We start from the raw sequence: 17206 nt of genomic DNA on the forward strand, positions 1-17206 counted from the left end.
GACGTGCCTACCCAGTCTGTCACACTTATTTCCTCGTACCACTCTCATGTGCAGGCGTCACTGGTTAAAATATTTTCTTCACGTCTACCTCTGCTGCTTCCCGCCATCCCTACTCCTGTTTGCCTTTTCTGTTCTCACGACCCACGATGGACAAAGCGCAATTTTTTCGTCTCGAACCCATACTCGTGACCCGTCAGCCGTGCTGCGAGGTTAATGCCTCGGGCGTATTGAGGAACTTGATTCCTGCCTTCCCTACCCTATTCTTGATACCGCCGCTTCCTTTGACGTCGATGTGCTCAGCTCTTGTGATGTTGGGGCTGACCCGCTACCCCAAACTGTTTTCCAACGTGCTATTGATGCTGACTTCCCGTCAGTGCTACGCGATCAACTCGTCGCCCTCCTACAGAGCATAAATTCTTCCTTCGGTCTTCCCGAGACTGCCTTGGGCCGCACGCGTATCCTCGCGCATACTATCCACACCTGTACACACGCCTCTCTGCACCAGCGCACTGGACTGCTTGCAAGGAGTCGATTATTTCTCCTCGCTCGATCTGAGCTCAAGCTACTGGCAGGTGCCGCTGGCTAACGCTCATGGCTCACTCAAAAACTGCATTCATAACAGCTGACGGCTTATACGAGTTCAACGTCATGCTGTTTGGCCTTTGGAAGCCCAGGGAACTTTCGAACGTCTGAGGGACACTATCCTGAGTGGACTCAATTAAGAGAGTTGTCTTTGCTATCTGTATGACATCGTCGTCTTTGCTGCGGACATTACTTCTCAACTCCTCCCTCTGAAGCACGTCCCGACTTGTCTCACTGACGCTGGGCTTCAGCTGAAATTGAAAAAGCGCCGCTTTGCTGCCCAACAACTTACCATTATAGGATACGTCATTTCTAAGGATGGTATTCTTACGGACCCCTTCACCCTTTTATTTCTCCTCTCAGAAAAGGTAAAAAAACCCAAAGGAAGAGAGAGGTGCCCGGACAGCGTGCACTCCGCGAAATAAATAAAAAAATGAGAAAACCGAAGTCACACTATAGTCATGGTCTGAGCAACAATCAAGCCAAAGCATAGAGTGCCGGCCACAACGAAAATAAGGAAAGTAAAAGTTTTGTTACGAAGAAGTGGAAGCAGAAGACGAAATGGCCTCCAGCGTGAAAGGGAGCAACGAAGTAGAAGAGGTTGATGGGTCTCCCTGCTCGCGTTCGTGCTCCCTGCTAGGACCTATTCCTTCTATGGCCCCTACCGCTTGTAAATAAATGTAAATAGTATTTCCTTGTAAGATCCTTGGTGGAGGTGCTGGGTAACAATCCCAGTACCTCTGTGTGGTACTGGGACCCCTACCACTTGTAAATAAATGTAAATAGTATTTCTCTGTAAGATCCTTGGTGGAGGGGCAGGGTAACAATCCCAGTACCTCTGTGTGGTACTGGGACCCCTACCGCTTGTAAATAAATGTAAATAGTATTTCCCCGAAACAATATAATCAAGGAAAAAAAGGCAAAACAAAAGTCACAACACAAACAAGGGCACAGTTACAGTCACTCAGTCAAAGCACACTGTACAGGCCACGCCTAAAGCGCCTATGCCCCACAAAAGAGCATGGAGCCCTCCTATGTGTAGAGCCTGGGGAATAGAAATGAGATGAAAGATAGAAAACAGCCTGAATAATTAGGATTTGTGTTAGTAACGAGGTGAACCATTTGAAAGAGAAGAGCACAAGCAGCAGGGTCTCTGAGAACGGAGGGTAGAATAGATGGTGTGATGTCTGATGAGCAAAGAGATTTTAAACGACAAACTAAGCAAGCAGTAACGAAACAATCCCGGAAGCAGTGACGGAGCCCTTCGCATACCATTCCACCGGAAGAAGTTGAAGATGAAGACAGGCCAATGGGATGGCATGAGAACCTCATTGTGAGCTGCCATTCACGACCACACATACCACACAGGTGGTGAGAGAGGTTTCGCCGTCTGCAATTTTGCACCTGACTACCGTGGCAGGTGAAGGCCGCAGATGCGTGTCCCGTGTACCAGCCTTTGCAGATGACTGGTTCTTCTCGTGGTAGCCACCTCCGGTGTCTCCTTCCTCTCCCATAGGATAGGAGAGGGGCTTTTCACCTGTCCTCTTTGCGACCTGCCAACCGTGGAAGGTGGCAAGAATGGCAGGTCGCAGGTCGCAGGTGGCTCATGCATGTACCAACCATGCCTTTGGGGAAATATGTGGCACCGGCGGCGTTTCCTCCCGCCTGGCCTCTTAAGTTATGGATTAAATGCATGCTTCAGAAACAAATTACTTACTATGCTTAGGAAACGGTAGGTCAGAACGCAATGCTTAATTACGGTCGCTACGTTCTTCACTTAAACGCTAGGTTCTTCGCTGAATCACTTTTAGAAACAATGCCTGCAGATTCTAACCTTTTGAAAAAATTCTGTACGTGCTACCGCACCTTTTTTCATGTCCTCTTGTTCCGTTTAAGCGGTTTCGTCACGGGTCGCGAGCTTTAACGCAGACAATTGGTACCCATGAACAACGCCATCCACCAAGAGCCTAGAGTTCCTCATGCACTTACCAAGAGAGGAAAGTTGTGCCGCCCTATATCGCCCTCTCAGGGAATGCCGCGAAGTGGACACATGGTATTTGCATTGGCTAGTGCTTGACAAAAAACATGAATTCAGTCGTCTCCTTCGTAGCAAACCTCAAATAAATGCTCTCCTCATTCCCATACACGCCTAATACCAAATGTTCACTTCCGTCAAATCTATCAAAAAAGTGAAAAACATAACATGATTGCGCAGCCGAATTCACGTTTATGGCCAACTACTGGCCAAGCAAAGTATAACGTGTTCACCTCCCGGCATTGCAGGAGAGGATGAAGTGATCTTCACGAAACTCGCAACAAACTATGGCCCCTCTTTACTGTCTAGGCACTTTTGAGAACCTCTATGACAAGATGGTTTTAACCCTTTCGGCCCTGGCGGTGTCAATTGACACCACAACACAAATATTACGCTCACGCCTCAGTAACAGAAGAAAATACTATTAATTTTTAATACAACAGTTTCTTAGGGATCCCTGCTGCTATCGACCTCGCTGTTCACGGACTTCCATTGATCTGTGCGGTCTAAGGAAGAAGAAGTAGCATCATTGGAGGCATGAAGTGAAGAAGTCGAGGTGTGGCAAATTTCTGCATTTTTATCTCACTAACCATTTGTTCTTCTGCGCTCGGATTTTTATATGTTGTGTGAAACGGCTATCCAAGCTCACATCTCAGTCGTAAATATTACTGAATGCGTAGACGCTGCGTTTGAACACATTTTTGACATGTGCGATATTGACACCATCAGGGCTCAACGGTTGCCAGCGGTGGCCATTGAGTGATGATAGGTCATCTTTGTAAAATAGAATATGCTAGTATTTTAGCAGATGCACCTATACTAACGGCCTTTTCGGACTGCTAACATGAATGCTCATTACAGAAAATGGACAAAATCTTAAAATTTGCTTTCTGATGAATTGGAAAGTGGAAATTTTCGCTATCATACATGGTGAATATTCGGATTGAGCCTGGAAATGACCATGCGGATGTCAGCGAACAGCAACCGGACCAAAGGAATAGCGAGAACAAATGCACGCGTGACCTTGCGCTTTTATTCCTTTTTTTACCTCTCTCCTCCTCCTGTGAGCTGTGAGCATCGACACAGCGACCGCGGTATTTACACTGAAACTCGCGCTCCGCCGCTCGTGCAGCACGTGTGGAGCGGCCTCGACGCTCGGATCAATGCAGCGTGTTTGGCTGTGTTTTCTTGAGAAAGCGTATTTGATGTGCTGGTAATCAGCTTCTGCTTTCTCCCCGGCCGGGAGATATCCTGAACTCATAAGCCTGTGGATTAGAGGGAATTTCCTGTCACTTGAAGGGAACAGCATTCGGTCAAGACACAGACACGACGAGATTATGTTCCACTTTATGAATTCTTCTGTAGCAAACAGGTATAGCAAATAGCTGGTTTGAAAACAAGCGCAAGAGAGATGCAATGTGCCGCGTGCAAGCTTAGAACTTAGATTTGCCGACCTTCGCGCTGGGCGCTACGGAAGTGCTTCGTGAAGCTCGATAGAAGAGGGCGTTACAGATTCGAGGAAAGCCTTTATCTTGACCACAGGCGCCTTCCAGGAAGGCTACGCAAGTTTTGAACATGTGAGCTGTTGACGTGACTTACACAAGCTGGAAAACAAACCTGGCAGGCACAAGAACGCGGATGTATGATACAAAACGCAAGGTAAACAGGAGCGGGCGAAGTTTTTTGTGGAAACTGCGAGATTATCTAACCCTTACAAAGTGGAAAAAGCTTCTTTATAGGTCTCCACACTGCAAAATAAGAAATTTTTTCGATAATTTCTTTCTTGTCGGTTACGTTTACCAAAACGGTCCCAGTAGCATTTTACACCCATTAAGCCCTCATGTCCGATTTTGACACCATACCTGTAAGTCGATTAATACTCGCACCACAAGCTTTAAATTTTTACTGCGTGGTTATGGGGCCTTAGGAATCGTAAAAACGCGGAGAAAAAAATGTACGGCCGAAATAAAAAATCCAGGGCCGAAAGGGTTAAATTCATTTCACAGAACTGACACTGAACTGGCTGATGCACCTCGTCGGACCGCTTTGCAGGCCTCCAGCACATCCCTGGTGACTTTGAGCACGTGGTGATCGAAGCGCTCCGCCACGCTGTTGCCGATGGACTACGGCACGTCGCTGACGCTGCCTCCGGGGGCTCGGTGGAAGAGCTGCTTTCCAAGGAGCGTGCGGACAAGCTGAGGGAGAAGGTGAAACTCGACAGGTAGGCCAGTCCCGGTTTCTTGAAAAATGTGGTTCGCGGCGAAGCCCGGAAAAGAACAGGGCGAAGACGCCCGTGGACTGATTCGATGGAAACCCCAAACCATGACTGAAGGCTTCTGGTGGCTCAGAGCGGAGTAGCCTTTTTGCCTATGTTGCCCTTAATCACAGAGCTTACCATAGCTGCTCGGTAACACTATCACTCGATAGTAACTGACGTAAGCTCGTGTAAGTTCGGAGGAGTGCCGCGCAAGCTGCAGCCAAAGCGAGGAAGATCGGGTAAGTTTGAAGAAGCGTCCCGCCAGCTGCGCGAGATGTTTCTCGGGAAGAGCAACAATATTACACAATCTCTGCCGGTGGCTGTGACAGAAACAGCTACCTGCCAGTGCAGTGGCGCATCGCTTAAACGCGGCACCAATGCGCTGGTAGAGGTATGTATGAGGACTCGCCGCCAACTATGAATGTTAAGTAGAGAATAACCAATTCTAGATATATGCTCATATATTCTAGATATATATCCGCATTTATGGCACGTAAGCCGACTTAAGTGCCCCCAGTAGTTTATTAAACCAGTTATATACAGAATACTTGCTACGTGTAGTGGTGAATCCATCGGTTATAAACGTCGCAAATCACAACTGTTTTCTTTTGAGAAATTGCAGAAAGTTTGATGTAAAATAATGCGGCTTTGATACAAAATAACATTTCACCGAACACATGCACAGGCACAAAGATAAAGACAAGGTAATCGCGGGAAAAGTGGGCGAACCATTGCACTTCCAGAGCGGGTTTAAAACTGCAGAAGTGTTGGCTTCTCTGCAATGCATGAATGCTAGCGGCGATTAGAAAACGGACGCGAAATGTATGCTCGACAAGGAACCTTATCACCAGGGAAGAAGTGTTCGCTGCCATAAAGGCATGCACGCGCAACACTGCGGCGGGAGCAGACAAGATCCAGAACGCACTCATACGCAACCTCAGCGACGAGGCGGTCGACCAACTGACCACCTTCCTCAACGGGCACTGGGCCGCAGGAACGGTTCCTGAAGAGTGGAAGCATGCAGAGGTCGTAATGATCCCCAAACCGGGTAAGAAACTCCAGATCGAAAATCTCCGACCTATCTCACTCACCTCCTGCCTAGGCAAGCTCTACGAGCGAGTCGTTACTCGGAGGCTCCAAAGCTACATGGAAGACGAAGACCTGTACCCCCACAGTATGTTCGGCTTCCGAGCCCACCTCTCCACCCAGGACGTCCTCTTACAACTCAAAGAGGAAGTCCTCACCAACGTCCCGAGCGTAGGCGAGAACGTGGTTATGGCCCTGGACATCAAAGGAGCCTTTGACAACGTTAGCCACACGGCTGTAATGGAAGGACTTGACAACCTCCACTGCGGCGAGAAGATTCACAGCTACGTGAAGGCCTTTCTCTCCAACCGCACTGCAACGGTTGGGCTCGGAGACCTTCGCAGCGCTAAATTTTCGACCCCCAACAAAGGCACACCTCAAGGGTCCGTCATCTCGCCACTACTTTTCAACGTGGCCATGATCGGCCTCGCGAGACAACTCGAGAAGATCGAAGGCATACAACACGCAATATACGCTGACGACGTCACGGTCTGGGTTACCACTGGGTCGCTCGGCCAGAAAGAAGAACGACTGCAAGCAGCGGCTACCTGCGTGGAAGAATATGTCAGTGCACGAGGCCTCGCCTGCTCCACCGAAAAATCAGAACTCCTGCGAGTCCACAAAGGGAAACACAAGGAAGGGTCCCTCAATGTCTCTCTCGAAGGACAGCTAATTCCCGAACGAGACAAGATACGAGTCTTGGGAATGTGGCTGCAGAGCAACCAGCGATGCGGCCATACGCTCGGCCTTCTCAAGCAATCGACCACTCAGGTCGCCAGAATGATCACGCGCGTGTCGCAGAAGCGGAGCGGCATGCGAGAGGGGGATACCCTGCGCCTGGTTCAGAGCCTGGTGGTCAGTCGCGTGGGTTACGCCCTCCCGTACTTCAGCCTCAACAAAGGAGAAGTGGATAGTGCAGATACCATACTCCGCAAAGCTTACAAGACTGCCCTGCATCTACCAATGACCACCTCCAACGAAAAACTACTGGCTCTTGGAATTCACAACACCTTCGAAGAGATCAAAGAAGCCCAACTGGTCACGCAGTTAGCTAGGCTCCAGCAGACTCCTACGGGGCGCTCGCTCCTTAGGCGACTGGGGCTAGGCCGAACTGCGGAATTCGAGAATCGTACTGCGAGCATACCGGACGCAATTCGCCAGACGCTAAAGGTTCGCTCCCTTCCCCGGAACATGGACCCCAACTTGCATGCGGCCCGTAGGGCAGCCCGGGCGAGGTATGTACAACAAAATCTAGCTACAAAATCCACAACGGTATACACGGACGCGGCTCCGTATACAGGAAGCTCACATAACAGCACAGTGGCGGTAGTTATTGATTCGAACTTAAAGGAATTAGCTAGCGCCTCAGTGAGGGATTGCACGGTAACCGAAGGGGAGGAGCTGGCCGTAGCTCTAGCGGCGGTAGCCGGTTATCGAAGCAACATGTCCCTTACCATCCTTACAGATTCGAGAGAAGCGTGCCGTAACTACATGAACGGCCGCATAGGTCGCGCCGCGCTCCGGCTCCTCCAGAGCGCGACCCCACCAAAAGTCACACACAGCATTTACTGGGTGCCAGGACACACCGACATAGCCGGGAACGAACGCGCCGACGAGGTAGCTCGAGGGTATACGAGCCGAGCTTCCTCCCAATCGGACGATCTACCCGACCGAGTCAGCCCTACGTACTCAGACATTCTCAACTACTATAAGGGGGTACGGATCCGCTATCCGCCGCCTCATCCTGATCTAAATCAACTAGAGGCAGTGTATTGGCGAAGATTGCAGACAGGAACATTCCCAAACCTGCATATCCTTAGCAAGATTTACCCGACGCAATATCGGGACACTTGCCCGTGGTGTGGTAGCAAACCATCGTTGTGCCACATCACGTGGGAATGCAGTAAAAACGACAACTTTCGCAAAGACCCGAGTGCAGAACAGTGGGAGAGCCGGCTCTCCAGCGGCGATCTGGGTTGCCAACAAGGTCTTATCCAGCACGCCCAACGAGCAGCGAAGCTCAGCGGCTCCCTGGAATAGGGGCACCGACCCTGTGAGAAGAAGGAAGATGGACCTCTTCTTTCTCGTCTGCTACTAGCACCTTTCTAGACCAATTAAAGTCTTTCCTACCTACCTACCTAGGAACCTTATGCAACACTTCTAGCTCGGCGAACAACATATTGAGCGCCGGAAATTAACTGCTGCCGAGTCTCACGTTACGCGAGCGTAGAAACCGTGAAGTTTTTAGAGCGTTAGCTTTTATTAGCGAGCTCCTTAGTTTCTACGCCGTCGTCGTAGGCTTCCGCGGCGCCACCTGCCTCGTTTGGCAGGTAGAAAAGTAGAGAGGAAGAAATTCTGTTCTCCACTTTTAGGGGAGAGGAAAGAGGGTGTGAAGCGACAGGTGGACAGGTTTGTTCCACCCGTCGCCTTGGGAGCGGGAGCTGGTTGATCGAAACCCACCGCCGGGCAAGGATGGGTACTAGGATCCCCCAGATCAGCGCTCGACCCAGAGCCAAACAAGGGAGCCGGCAGGTAGGTGGGTAAAGGGTTGACCGGAATCACGGCGTTCTTTCTGACGATGTTAATCGTGGCACGTGAGGGATCGGGCTAGTTGGCGGCATTCTTCGGCATACTGGGCGATTTCAGAAGCAGGCGAGCAGTCAGATGCATCACGCTGGTAGGGGAGAATAGTGTTAAACAAGCAGGTAGGTTCGCGTCCATAAAGGAGGAAGAATGGCGAGAACCCTGTAGTAGACTGGACGGCGGTATTATAGGCGTATGTGACAAATGGGAGTACGAGGTCCAGGTTAGAGTGGTCGGGAGTGACTTACATAGTGAGCATGTCACCGAGCGTCCGGTTAAACCGTTCGGTCAGCCCGTTCGTCTGAGGATCGTACGCCGTGCTTGTTCTGTGAACTACACGACATTATTGTAGAAGAATGGACAGCATCTTATAAAATCACGCGGCCGCAATCGCTAAGAAGCTCGCGGGGAGCACCGTGGCAAAGAACGAGGTTGCGAAGAATGAAGAAAGCTACCTCTCTGGCTGTCGCCGCCGAAAGAGCGGACGTCTCGGCATAGCGCGTAAGATGGTCGACGGCGACGACAATCCAGCGGTGACCAGAAGTAGAAGGCGGCAGAGACCCATAAAGGTCGATGCCCACATGATCAAACAGACCGGCAGGGCAAGGTAAATGCTGCAATGATCTGCAAAGGTGCTGCGGTGGTGACTTGCGGCGTTGGCAGTCAAGGCATGAGCGAATGTACTTGTGTAGAAAGGTATACATGCCGCGCCAGTAGTAGCGGTGCCGAAGTCGCGTGAATGTTTTTAAGAGACCAGCATAAAGCGTACTTGGTAATGACTACAGGAATACAACACACTACACAAATGCACTACAGAAGGCAGACTACAGAGATACGACACTACAGAATTACGTCACTACAGAAGACAGACTACAGAAATACTACACTACAGAAAGACTACACAAATACTACACTACAGAAGACAGACTACAGAAATACTACACTACAGAAGACAGACTACAGAAATACGACACTACAGAGTACAGAAGACAGACTACACAAATACTACATGCCCAAAATACGACAGACTACAGAAGTTTTCTGTCGTAAATTCCTGTAGTGCGTTTTGACTTAAGTAGCTATCTTCGACCATCTGGCATGTAATTCCGGCGAGAAAAAAGACCGTCTTGCAAAGTGAAGTGGCGGGCTTGACGACGAAGCGAGCGGGAGGGCGCTGGTGTAGTGCGGCCGGAAAGAAGATGCACGAGAGAGGTTATCCAGGCGTCTTTGCGCTGCTCCAGATGCATGTATGGAGGGCGTAACGAAGAAAGCACAGGGTCTATGCTAGAGAGGGTCGCATCTTTGGCAAGTAGCGGTGAGCGGGACAGGTCGTCGGCGTCAGAGCGCTTGCGGCCGGAACGGTTGTTGACTCGAAGGTCGTACTCCTGAAGTCGTAGTGCCCAACGACCAAGTCGGCCGGATGAATCCTTCAAGGACGACAGCCAGCATAAAGCATGGTGGTCGGTGACTACGTTGAAGGGGCGGCCGTAGAGATATGGGCGAAATTTGGTTATTGCCCACAAAATGGCCAAACATTCTTTTTCGGCACGGAGTAATTGATCTCGGCTTTAGACAGTGTGCGGCTGGCATAAGCGACAACATATTCATGACTTACGTTGTGCAAGCACAGAACCAATGCACCACTAGCATCCGTGTGGACCTCGGTTGGCGCGTTCGGGTCGTAATGGCGAAGTATGGGTGGTGAAGTAAGGAGCCGGCGCATTGTGGCGAAAGCATCGTCACATCTGGAGCACTACGACGACAAGAAATTTCGGGCTTGAAGTCATGTCAAAGGTGAAATGATGGTGGCGATATTTCCGATGAATCGCCGAAAATATGAGCATAGGCCGATGAAACTCCGCAGTTCTTTGGGCGTGGAATGCTTCGGAAATTCGGCAACCGCACGAAGTTTTGCCTAATCCGGAAGGATGCCGTGTTTATAGACGACGTGACCGAGGATGGTCAGTTGGCGAGCTCCGAAATGGGATTTTTTCAAATTTAATTCCAGCCCGGTGGTGGTGAGACAAGTGAGCACTTGGCGCAGATGAGTCAGATGTGTCGAGAAGTTGGCCGAAAACACAACGACTTCGTCAAGGTAACAGAAGCACGTCTTCCAGCCTAGGCCACGCCGGGCATTGTGCATCATTCTTTCGAATTTAGCAGGGGCATTGCAAAGCCCATATGGCATTACGTTAAACTCATATAACCCAGCAGGCGTGACCAATGCTGTTTTTTCGCGGTCATCTTCGGCCATGGGGATTTGCCAATAACCAGATCTCAGATCGAGTGACGAAAAAAATTCTGCTCCTTGTAGGCAATCGAGGGCGTCATCTATGCGTGGCAGAGGATATATGTCTTTCCGGGTTACAGTGTTCAGCCGTCAATAATCCACGCATAATCGAATAGAGCCGTCTTTCTTTCGAACGATAACGACTGGGGAAGACTATGGGCTCTTCAATGGCTGTATAATTCCGCGCTGTAACATGTCGTCCACTTGCTCGGTGTTGACGCGACGCTCCGAAGGTGACAGGCGATATGGTCGCTGGCGCAGAGCATGGGTGCCAGTATCGATGGTATGTGTAACAGCGTAGACACGGCCGAGCGGAGTTTGGCACGCATCAAAATGCGAACGAAATTCGCACGAAAGGGCGAACAGCTGGTCACGGCACGCCGAATGAAGGTCTCCATCGATAGCACTGTACAGGAGATCAGAGAATGGTCGGTGTGACAGGGGAGCCGGAGTGAGAGCATCGAGCGACGGTGTAGGAGCGGCCTAGATGTCGTCGACGACTTGTAGGAGTTCAGCCGATGCTACATACCCATTGCATTAACCACGAAGCAGAGTCAAAGGAGAGGGCAGATGATTGCTGGTGAGCATGGTTGCTGTTCCGGTGGTTATCGTGAGGCTTAAAAAAGAAATAAGAAAAAACTGCCCTGCTCGCACCGTCAGAGACACAGGACAGGGAGACTACAACGGACGAGGAAACAGGAAGTTCGACATCAAGGGAAAGAAGAATTTGTCCAGATACTCAGTGGTTTCGGCAGTGGCGTTGTCGGGTAGGACAAAGAGAGTGACTTCAGCACGGGCGCAGTCGACTGCAGCAGAGTGTTCCGACAGAAAGTCCCACCCAAGAATGACGTCATGCGAGCAGGAGGAGAGTACCACGAACTCAATTGCGTAGGTGACGTCTTGGAGAGCAGCTCGTGCAGTGGAAGCGGCGAGCGGCTGAATTTGCTGGGGGTCAGAAGTATGGACGAAAATACCAGAAAATGGCGTCAGAACTTTCTTGATGCGGCGGCAAAATTGCGCGTCCATAACTGATACGGCAGCACCGGTGTCATTGAAGGTGCACGTCGCAACACCGTCTACTACTACATCAATGACATTTGCGGGGGACGTCAGAGGCCTTGTAAAGTTCACTGAAGGTGCCGCTCTTGACTCCGGAACTACGATCATGAGTTTTACGCTTCATTGGGGCTGATGCGGCGGCGCATCGAGGAGATTGAACGGCGCCGCGGAGAATGGGAGCAGCGCGGCGTTACGGACTGGTTGTCAGTTGTGGACGAAGATGTTGGCGAACTAGGCTGCATGCGGTAGTGCTGCGTGTAAGGTCCGAATGCTGATGGCGTCATGACGTCAGTAGGCGAATAGGTATGATTGCGGCAGTAGCGAGTGACATGTCCGGCAATGCCACAGGCAAAACAAATGGGCCTGTTGTCGTGAGTGCGCCGTGGGCGACCGCAGGGAAGGGGGGCCGGCGCCATGTGCGGCAGCGATGGTGGGGCGGGAACCCGATACGACCGAACAGGTCGCGGTGCCAAAGGCGGAGGAGCTGCTGTGGCGTCGGAGAAATTGCCCGAGGGATGAGGAGCCGGGCGGGACAGGACGGCGGCGTAGGTAAGCGCGGCAGCCACAGTATGCTGAGGGACGGGTGGCACGGCTTCCGCGATCTGCAGGGCGTCTGCGACCTGTGCCTGGATGGTCAGCTGAAAGGTCGGCGGAAGTGCTGGTGACATAGCTGGAGCCCCATGCGCGAGCGCGAGTTGACGTGCTACTTCTTCACGGATAAACCGTTTCACTTCCTGCATGAACTTGGTCTCTCCAGCGACCACGGCATCAACGGATAGTATCTCGGCCTGTCGTATAGAGGGACGAGCGAGGACGCGTTGCTTGCGGAGCTCCTCGTAGCTCTGGCACAAGCTGATGACGGAGGCAACGGTGTCCGGCTGCCTGGCAAGAAGCATCTGAAAGGCGTCCTCGTCGATGCCTTTCATAATGTGCGTAATCTTATCGGCCTCGGACATTTCACAATTCACGCGCTCGCACAGGTCCACCACGTCTACCACGTAGCTAGTGAACGTCTCACCCGGCTGTCCCGCCCGCTCTCGCAAGCGCTGTTCAGCGCGGAGCTTGCGCACACCAGGACGGCCAAATACCTCCGCGAAGTTTGTTTTGAAAGCTGACCAGGTGGTGATGTCCGCTTCATGGTTGCAGAACCAGAGGTTGGCAACGTCAGTGAGGTAGAATATGACTTTATTGAGCTTGATGGTGTCGTCCTAGCGGTTGTGCGTGCTTACCCGCTCGTAAGACACCAGCCAATCTTCCACATCATTGTCGCCGGTGCCGCTGAAGACAGCTTGGTCCCGCTGCCGAGGCATGCCAGTGCAGATGATCGGTGCTGGCAGCGGGGGTGACTGCGGTTATGTGTCTCTCGGTATTTGGATGGCAACGGTGCCATTTCTCAGCTCCAGGACGGGATCAGAGTCCACCTCCACCACTTGCAATGTGTTTTGCGTCTCAAAACGCAAAGCACAGCTCGGCACAAAGCACAAAGCGCAGAACGGCGTTCACTGACAGTCGGCGGTTCCAGCAGCTCCAAACCGAAGCACGCGCTCGCCGAGAGCAGTCCCGCTGCCGCGCGGGCACTTCGTCATTACAATGTTTTCTTATGTCCGCCAGTGCGGATATTATTCTGGCACAAAAGGCGCCTTGATACCTCACAGTGTCTGTTTATGAAATTGCTAGTTTACCTTCGCTGAAATACCTTCCACAATCTAAAATGCTCTGTCTTTATTCAACGCCACCTTTTCTGTGTGATATAAACAGCGCAATAAAAATTAAAATGCAAGTGTACTTAGCGATTTTCACTGAGCTGGCTGTGCGCGTTACACACAGACTGACGTGTAGTGAGTCTCCTATCCTGGAGCCTAGACAAAAAATACAGGGTCAATGCGGCAGCCATTACAAAGAAGTTAGTTACTACATTTTTCATGTCCTACAAAAAGATCGAAAGGAAAGTTAATTTTGATTATCACTACAGTTCTCGGAATTCCTGAATCACCTCTTGCTCTCGGTGTCTGCGAGAAAAAAACACAGAATTTTTTTAATTATTTGCTTTCACACCACAGCTAACGCTATAAAATGCGCGCTACACACTCTTAACCGTCCTGCGATTTTCTGTCCTCTTTCTTGCAGGAGGGTGGAAAGGGTATATCCGGAAGTGGCTCTACCTTACGGACTGTCGGGCACGACGTTTGCGGCGGCAGCTGACGAAGACGGTAACGTGTGCGCCATGATGGGGAGCCTTTCTATCAACTTTGGATGCGCCGTGGTCGAGGATCATGGATTCGCTGTTCAAGTAAGAGCAAAAAGCAGAAAGATAAGTAAGTAGCAGTGCTAAGCAACAGAAAACGCAGCCCATTCCTTGTTTGGGCTCGAAAGCTCCCGAGAATGCCTTTGACCAAATTTGTTTTGCTAACCACAAAGCTATGTGCCATTCGAACTGAATAAAGCATGAACAAGAACAATACTAGCAACAATTACTCTATCTGCTTAGACTGTAGAAGGGTCGATTAAATGAGGAAACGGATGAAAAATTTCACGCATGTAAAATGTTGAGGCTATCTTCCGCAAATTATTTCAATGCAATGCGGGTTCATTGCCTGGTTGTGCGATCTAGGTCCGGCCGAGAGACCGACAATGAAGTTCCAATGTATTGGTTTAACGAAATAAAATGATGATGAAGAAAAAAAAATTAGAGACAAGAAAGCGCAGAGGTTTATGCAGGCTTTGTTATTTTTTCCGGATAAAGAAAAAAAAAGATTCATTACTGGTTATAAGCAAGACAAACAGACACTGTTGAACTTTTTCGTGGACACCTAACCACGCCGTAAGGGACGGGAGGAAAGTGGGAGTGAAAGGAGAATAGAAGAAAGAGGTGCTGAAGTGGAGCGCTCCGCAATGATTTCGCCACCTTGGGGATCTTTAACGTGTACTGACATCGCACAGCACGCGGGTACTTTATGCTTTTCGCCTACATCGAAACGCGGCCGCTGCATCGGATTCTCGCACAATGAAGCAACTGGGAAGAGGAGTGCGTAGGGGACGAGAGAGAGAGATAGCCAAGTGCGGCTAGACTTTCGATGGTGCCGCGGCGTTTACAGGGTGTTTAAGCTAACTTGGACGAAGATTTTTAAAAAAACCTAAGCGTTCTTCAGAACTGAAATTGCGTGGATGTGGTTGGGTTTTATATAAAGTTATAGTGCCATTTTTTTGCTCGACGTACGTGAATAATCTTTCGAGATAAATTAACTGACTTTTTAAATATAGGAAGAAACGTTCAGGCGTCAATAGGAAAGTTGTGGAGCTCCACAAATACTGTCCAACCCAGGCACATCCAAGGAGATAGACTTAGCACGGTCGTTTTTATTCGAGAAAAACAGGACATTATAATTAAGCCCTTGTTTCTTCAATGATTCTAAAGTGTTGCCTGTAAGCTTGTTTGATTTTAAATTCAGTTGCTTGCCTAATTTCTTTTCATCTGCATTTCCTGCTTTTTCGACAGCGTTTGAGTTGTCTTGACCCCCCCCCCCCCCCCCCGTCGCCCTCTACTGTAATGCCTCATGACGCTGTGGGTACAGTAATAAATAAATAAATAGCCCTAGTAAAACTCTTGTCGTCCGAATAGAGGCGCAGACCCACACCAGTTCGAAATCAGACGTACGATGTACTTGTAACGAAGGCATGGTTTGCGATACAGCTATTAGAGCTCACTGCTAGAGGCTGTCCTCACGGTCGCTGAGCCATACGTCATAATCTTAGGCATATTAAAAGCATATCCGAGCTTCCTACTCTCTCTGAAAGCCATGTTTCTGCGAGAAGATTTAATCGGCATTGATAGTGCATGCATTTGAAATAATGTGAAAGTGTCACTAAGATACTTCCTGTGTTTGTTAATACAACTAGGCCGCTGAGGTAGCTCGCTCCCCTAGATGATTGTTATGAGGCCCGAAACAGACGCTTCTCATCAGGTGAACTCGCGTGATTGCCCCGTCGCCGAGTGCTGGCAGTTGGTCCGCTATTGCTGCCATCTTCATGGTTATCGAAACGCCAGCTGGACAGCGAATTTCACCTTCGGACTGCCTCGTGCAAGTTCTCGGCACCTTTATGATAAAAGTTGCTACTTTTATTCAAAAGTAGCTTATGAAGACGGAGTGGGAAAACTTGTGATTCGGGCAAAGATTTCGCGAGAGCAGAGACATTCTTTCGAGAGTGTCGCGTCATAGGTAAAAAGTCCTTGACAGTTGGTATGCTCTCGCCTTTGACTGCTCCAAAAGGACCATATCTTTGATTGTTAAACGGCTGAACACAAAACGCCTGGACCTCTTGATTGTTTTAACTGCGACCCTTCATACAAAACACTCTCCATCAGGCGAGGGGAACCGGCTTCAACCTGGAGGCGGGGCATCCGAACTGCTTCGGTCCCCGCAAGAAGCCTTACCACTCAGTCATGCCCGTCATGGTGACGGACTCCCGCTCGCACGACTGGCTCTGCACGCTCGGCACCATGGCAGGACTCCCGCAGCCCGCCATACTCGCCCAGGTAACCGAGAGACGTCACAATAAGGTTTCAACGTATCACTGAACAGGACAAGGTCATGATCTCGTGTCGTGATTTATGACATAGATCTCAGACCTTTCTTCTTCTTTTAATCGGAACAAAAACGTGAGAGGAAAAGGTCTACCGGCCTTCCCCGGCCCATTACAGTACCCATTCTAAGGAAAACGTGGCGAGGCCCACTGAATCACGTGACCAGAAAGAGGATGTCCAGAAGAAACTTTACCGGACGCAGCGCACTCCCCGTTAAAAGGAGCGGCTGCTCCGCTGGGGAACATTTTACCACCGTAAAGGGCGGAGACAGCAAGCATCTGCGGCAGGCGACGTCAAGACATATTACTGTCTGATTCTTCTCTCTCTCCGTCCTTTAATAGTCATCCACCGTTTCTCGTGGCTTAACTATGTCTCCGTCCTTCACTTGGCGTCGAGCAATTGCCCTTTCTGGTACTGCAATGTCTTCGTGTTCTAGTTGACGTCGAGCGATTGTGATGGCTCCTTCTGTGCCTGTCCTTCAAAAACAACCATGTTGTCCTGTCTGTTTCTTTATTGTCCGCGCCTTTATGTCATGTCGAGCGAAGGTTGTGTTTGCTTCTATGCCTCTGTCCTTTATTACATGTCCAGACCGCTTTCCTGTCTGAATATTCGATCTCTCCGTTCTTTAGTAGACGTTCAGTAATTCTCGTTCCTTCATATTCTGTGCCTCTATGCCTCGGTCCTTGCCTTCACGCCCAGCGATTGTAATGTGTATTCTTTTATTGCTCCGCC

The 17206-nt window shown here is 50.1% G+C and overlaps 1 protein-coding gene across 1 annotated transcript in view; it reads left to right on the top strand.

The window, feature by feature from the left end:
- LOC149347289 (uncharacterized) overlaps positions 1–17206 on the top strand; it is an 87640-nt gene that overhangs the window by 51226 nt on the left and 19208 nt on the right. Inside the window, exons 6-8 of the mRNA XM_089586986.1 lie at positions 4670–4838; positions 14020–14182; positions 16256–16426. Coding sequence (XP_089443112.1) covers positions 4670–4838; positions 14020–14182; positions 16256–16426 — 503 coding nt within the window. The remainder of the gene's footprint in view (positions 1–4669; positions 4839–14019; positions 14183–16255; positions 16427–17206) is intronic.

The sequence above is a fragment of the Amblyomma mixtum genome, chromosome 4, assembly GCF_055824585.1.
Source record: "Amblyomma mixtum isolate Tamu chromosome 4, ASM5582458v1, whole genome shotgun sequence".
NCBI classification, from domain to species: Eukaryota; Metazoa; Arthropoda; class Arachnida; order Ixodida; family Ixodidae; genus Amblyomma; species Amblyomma mixtum.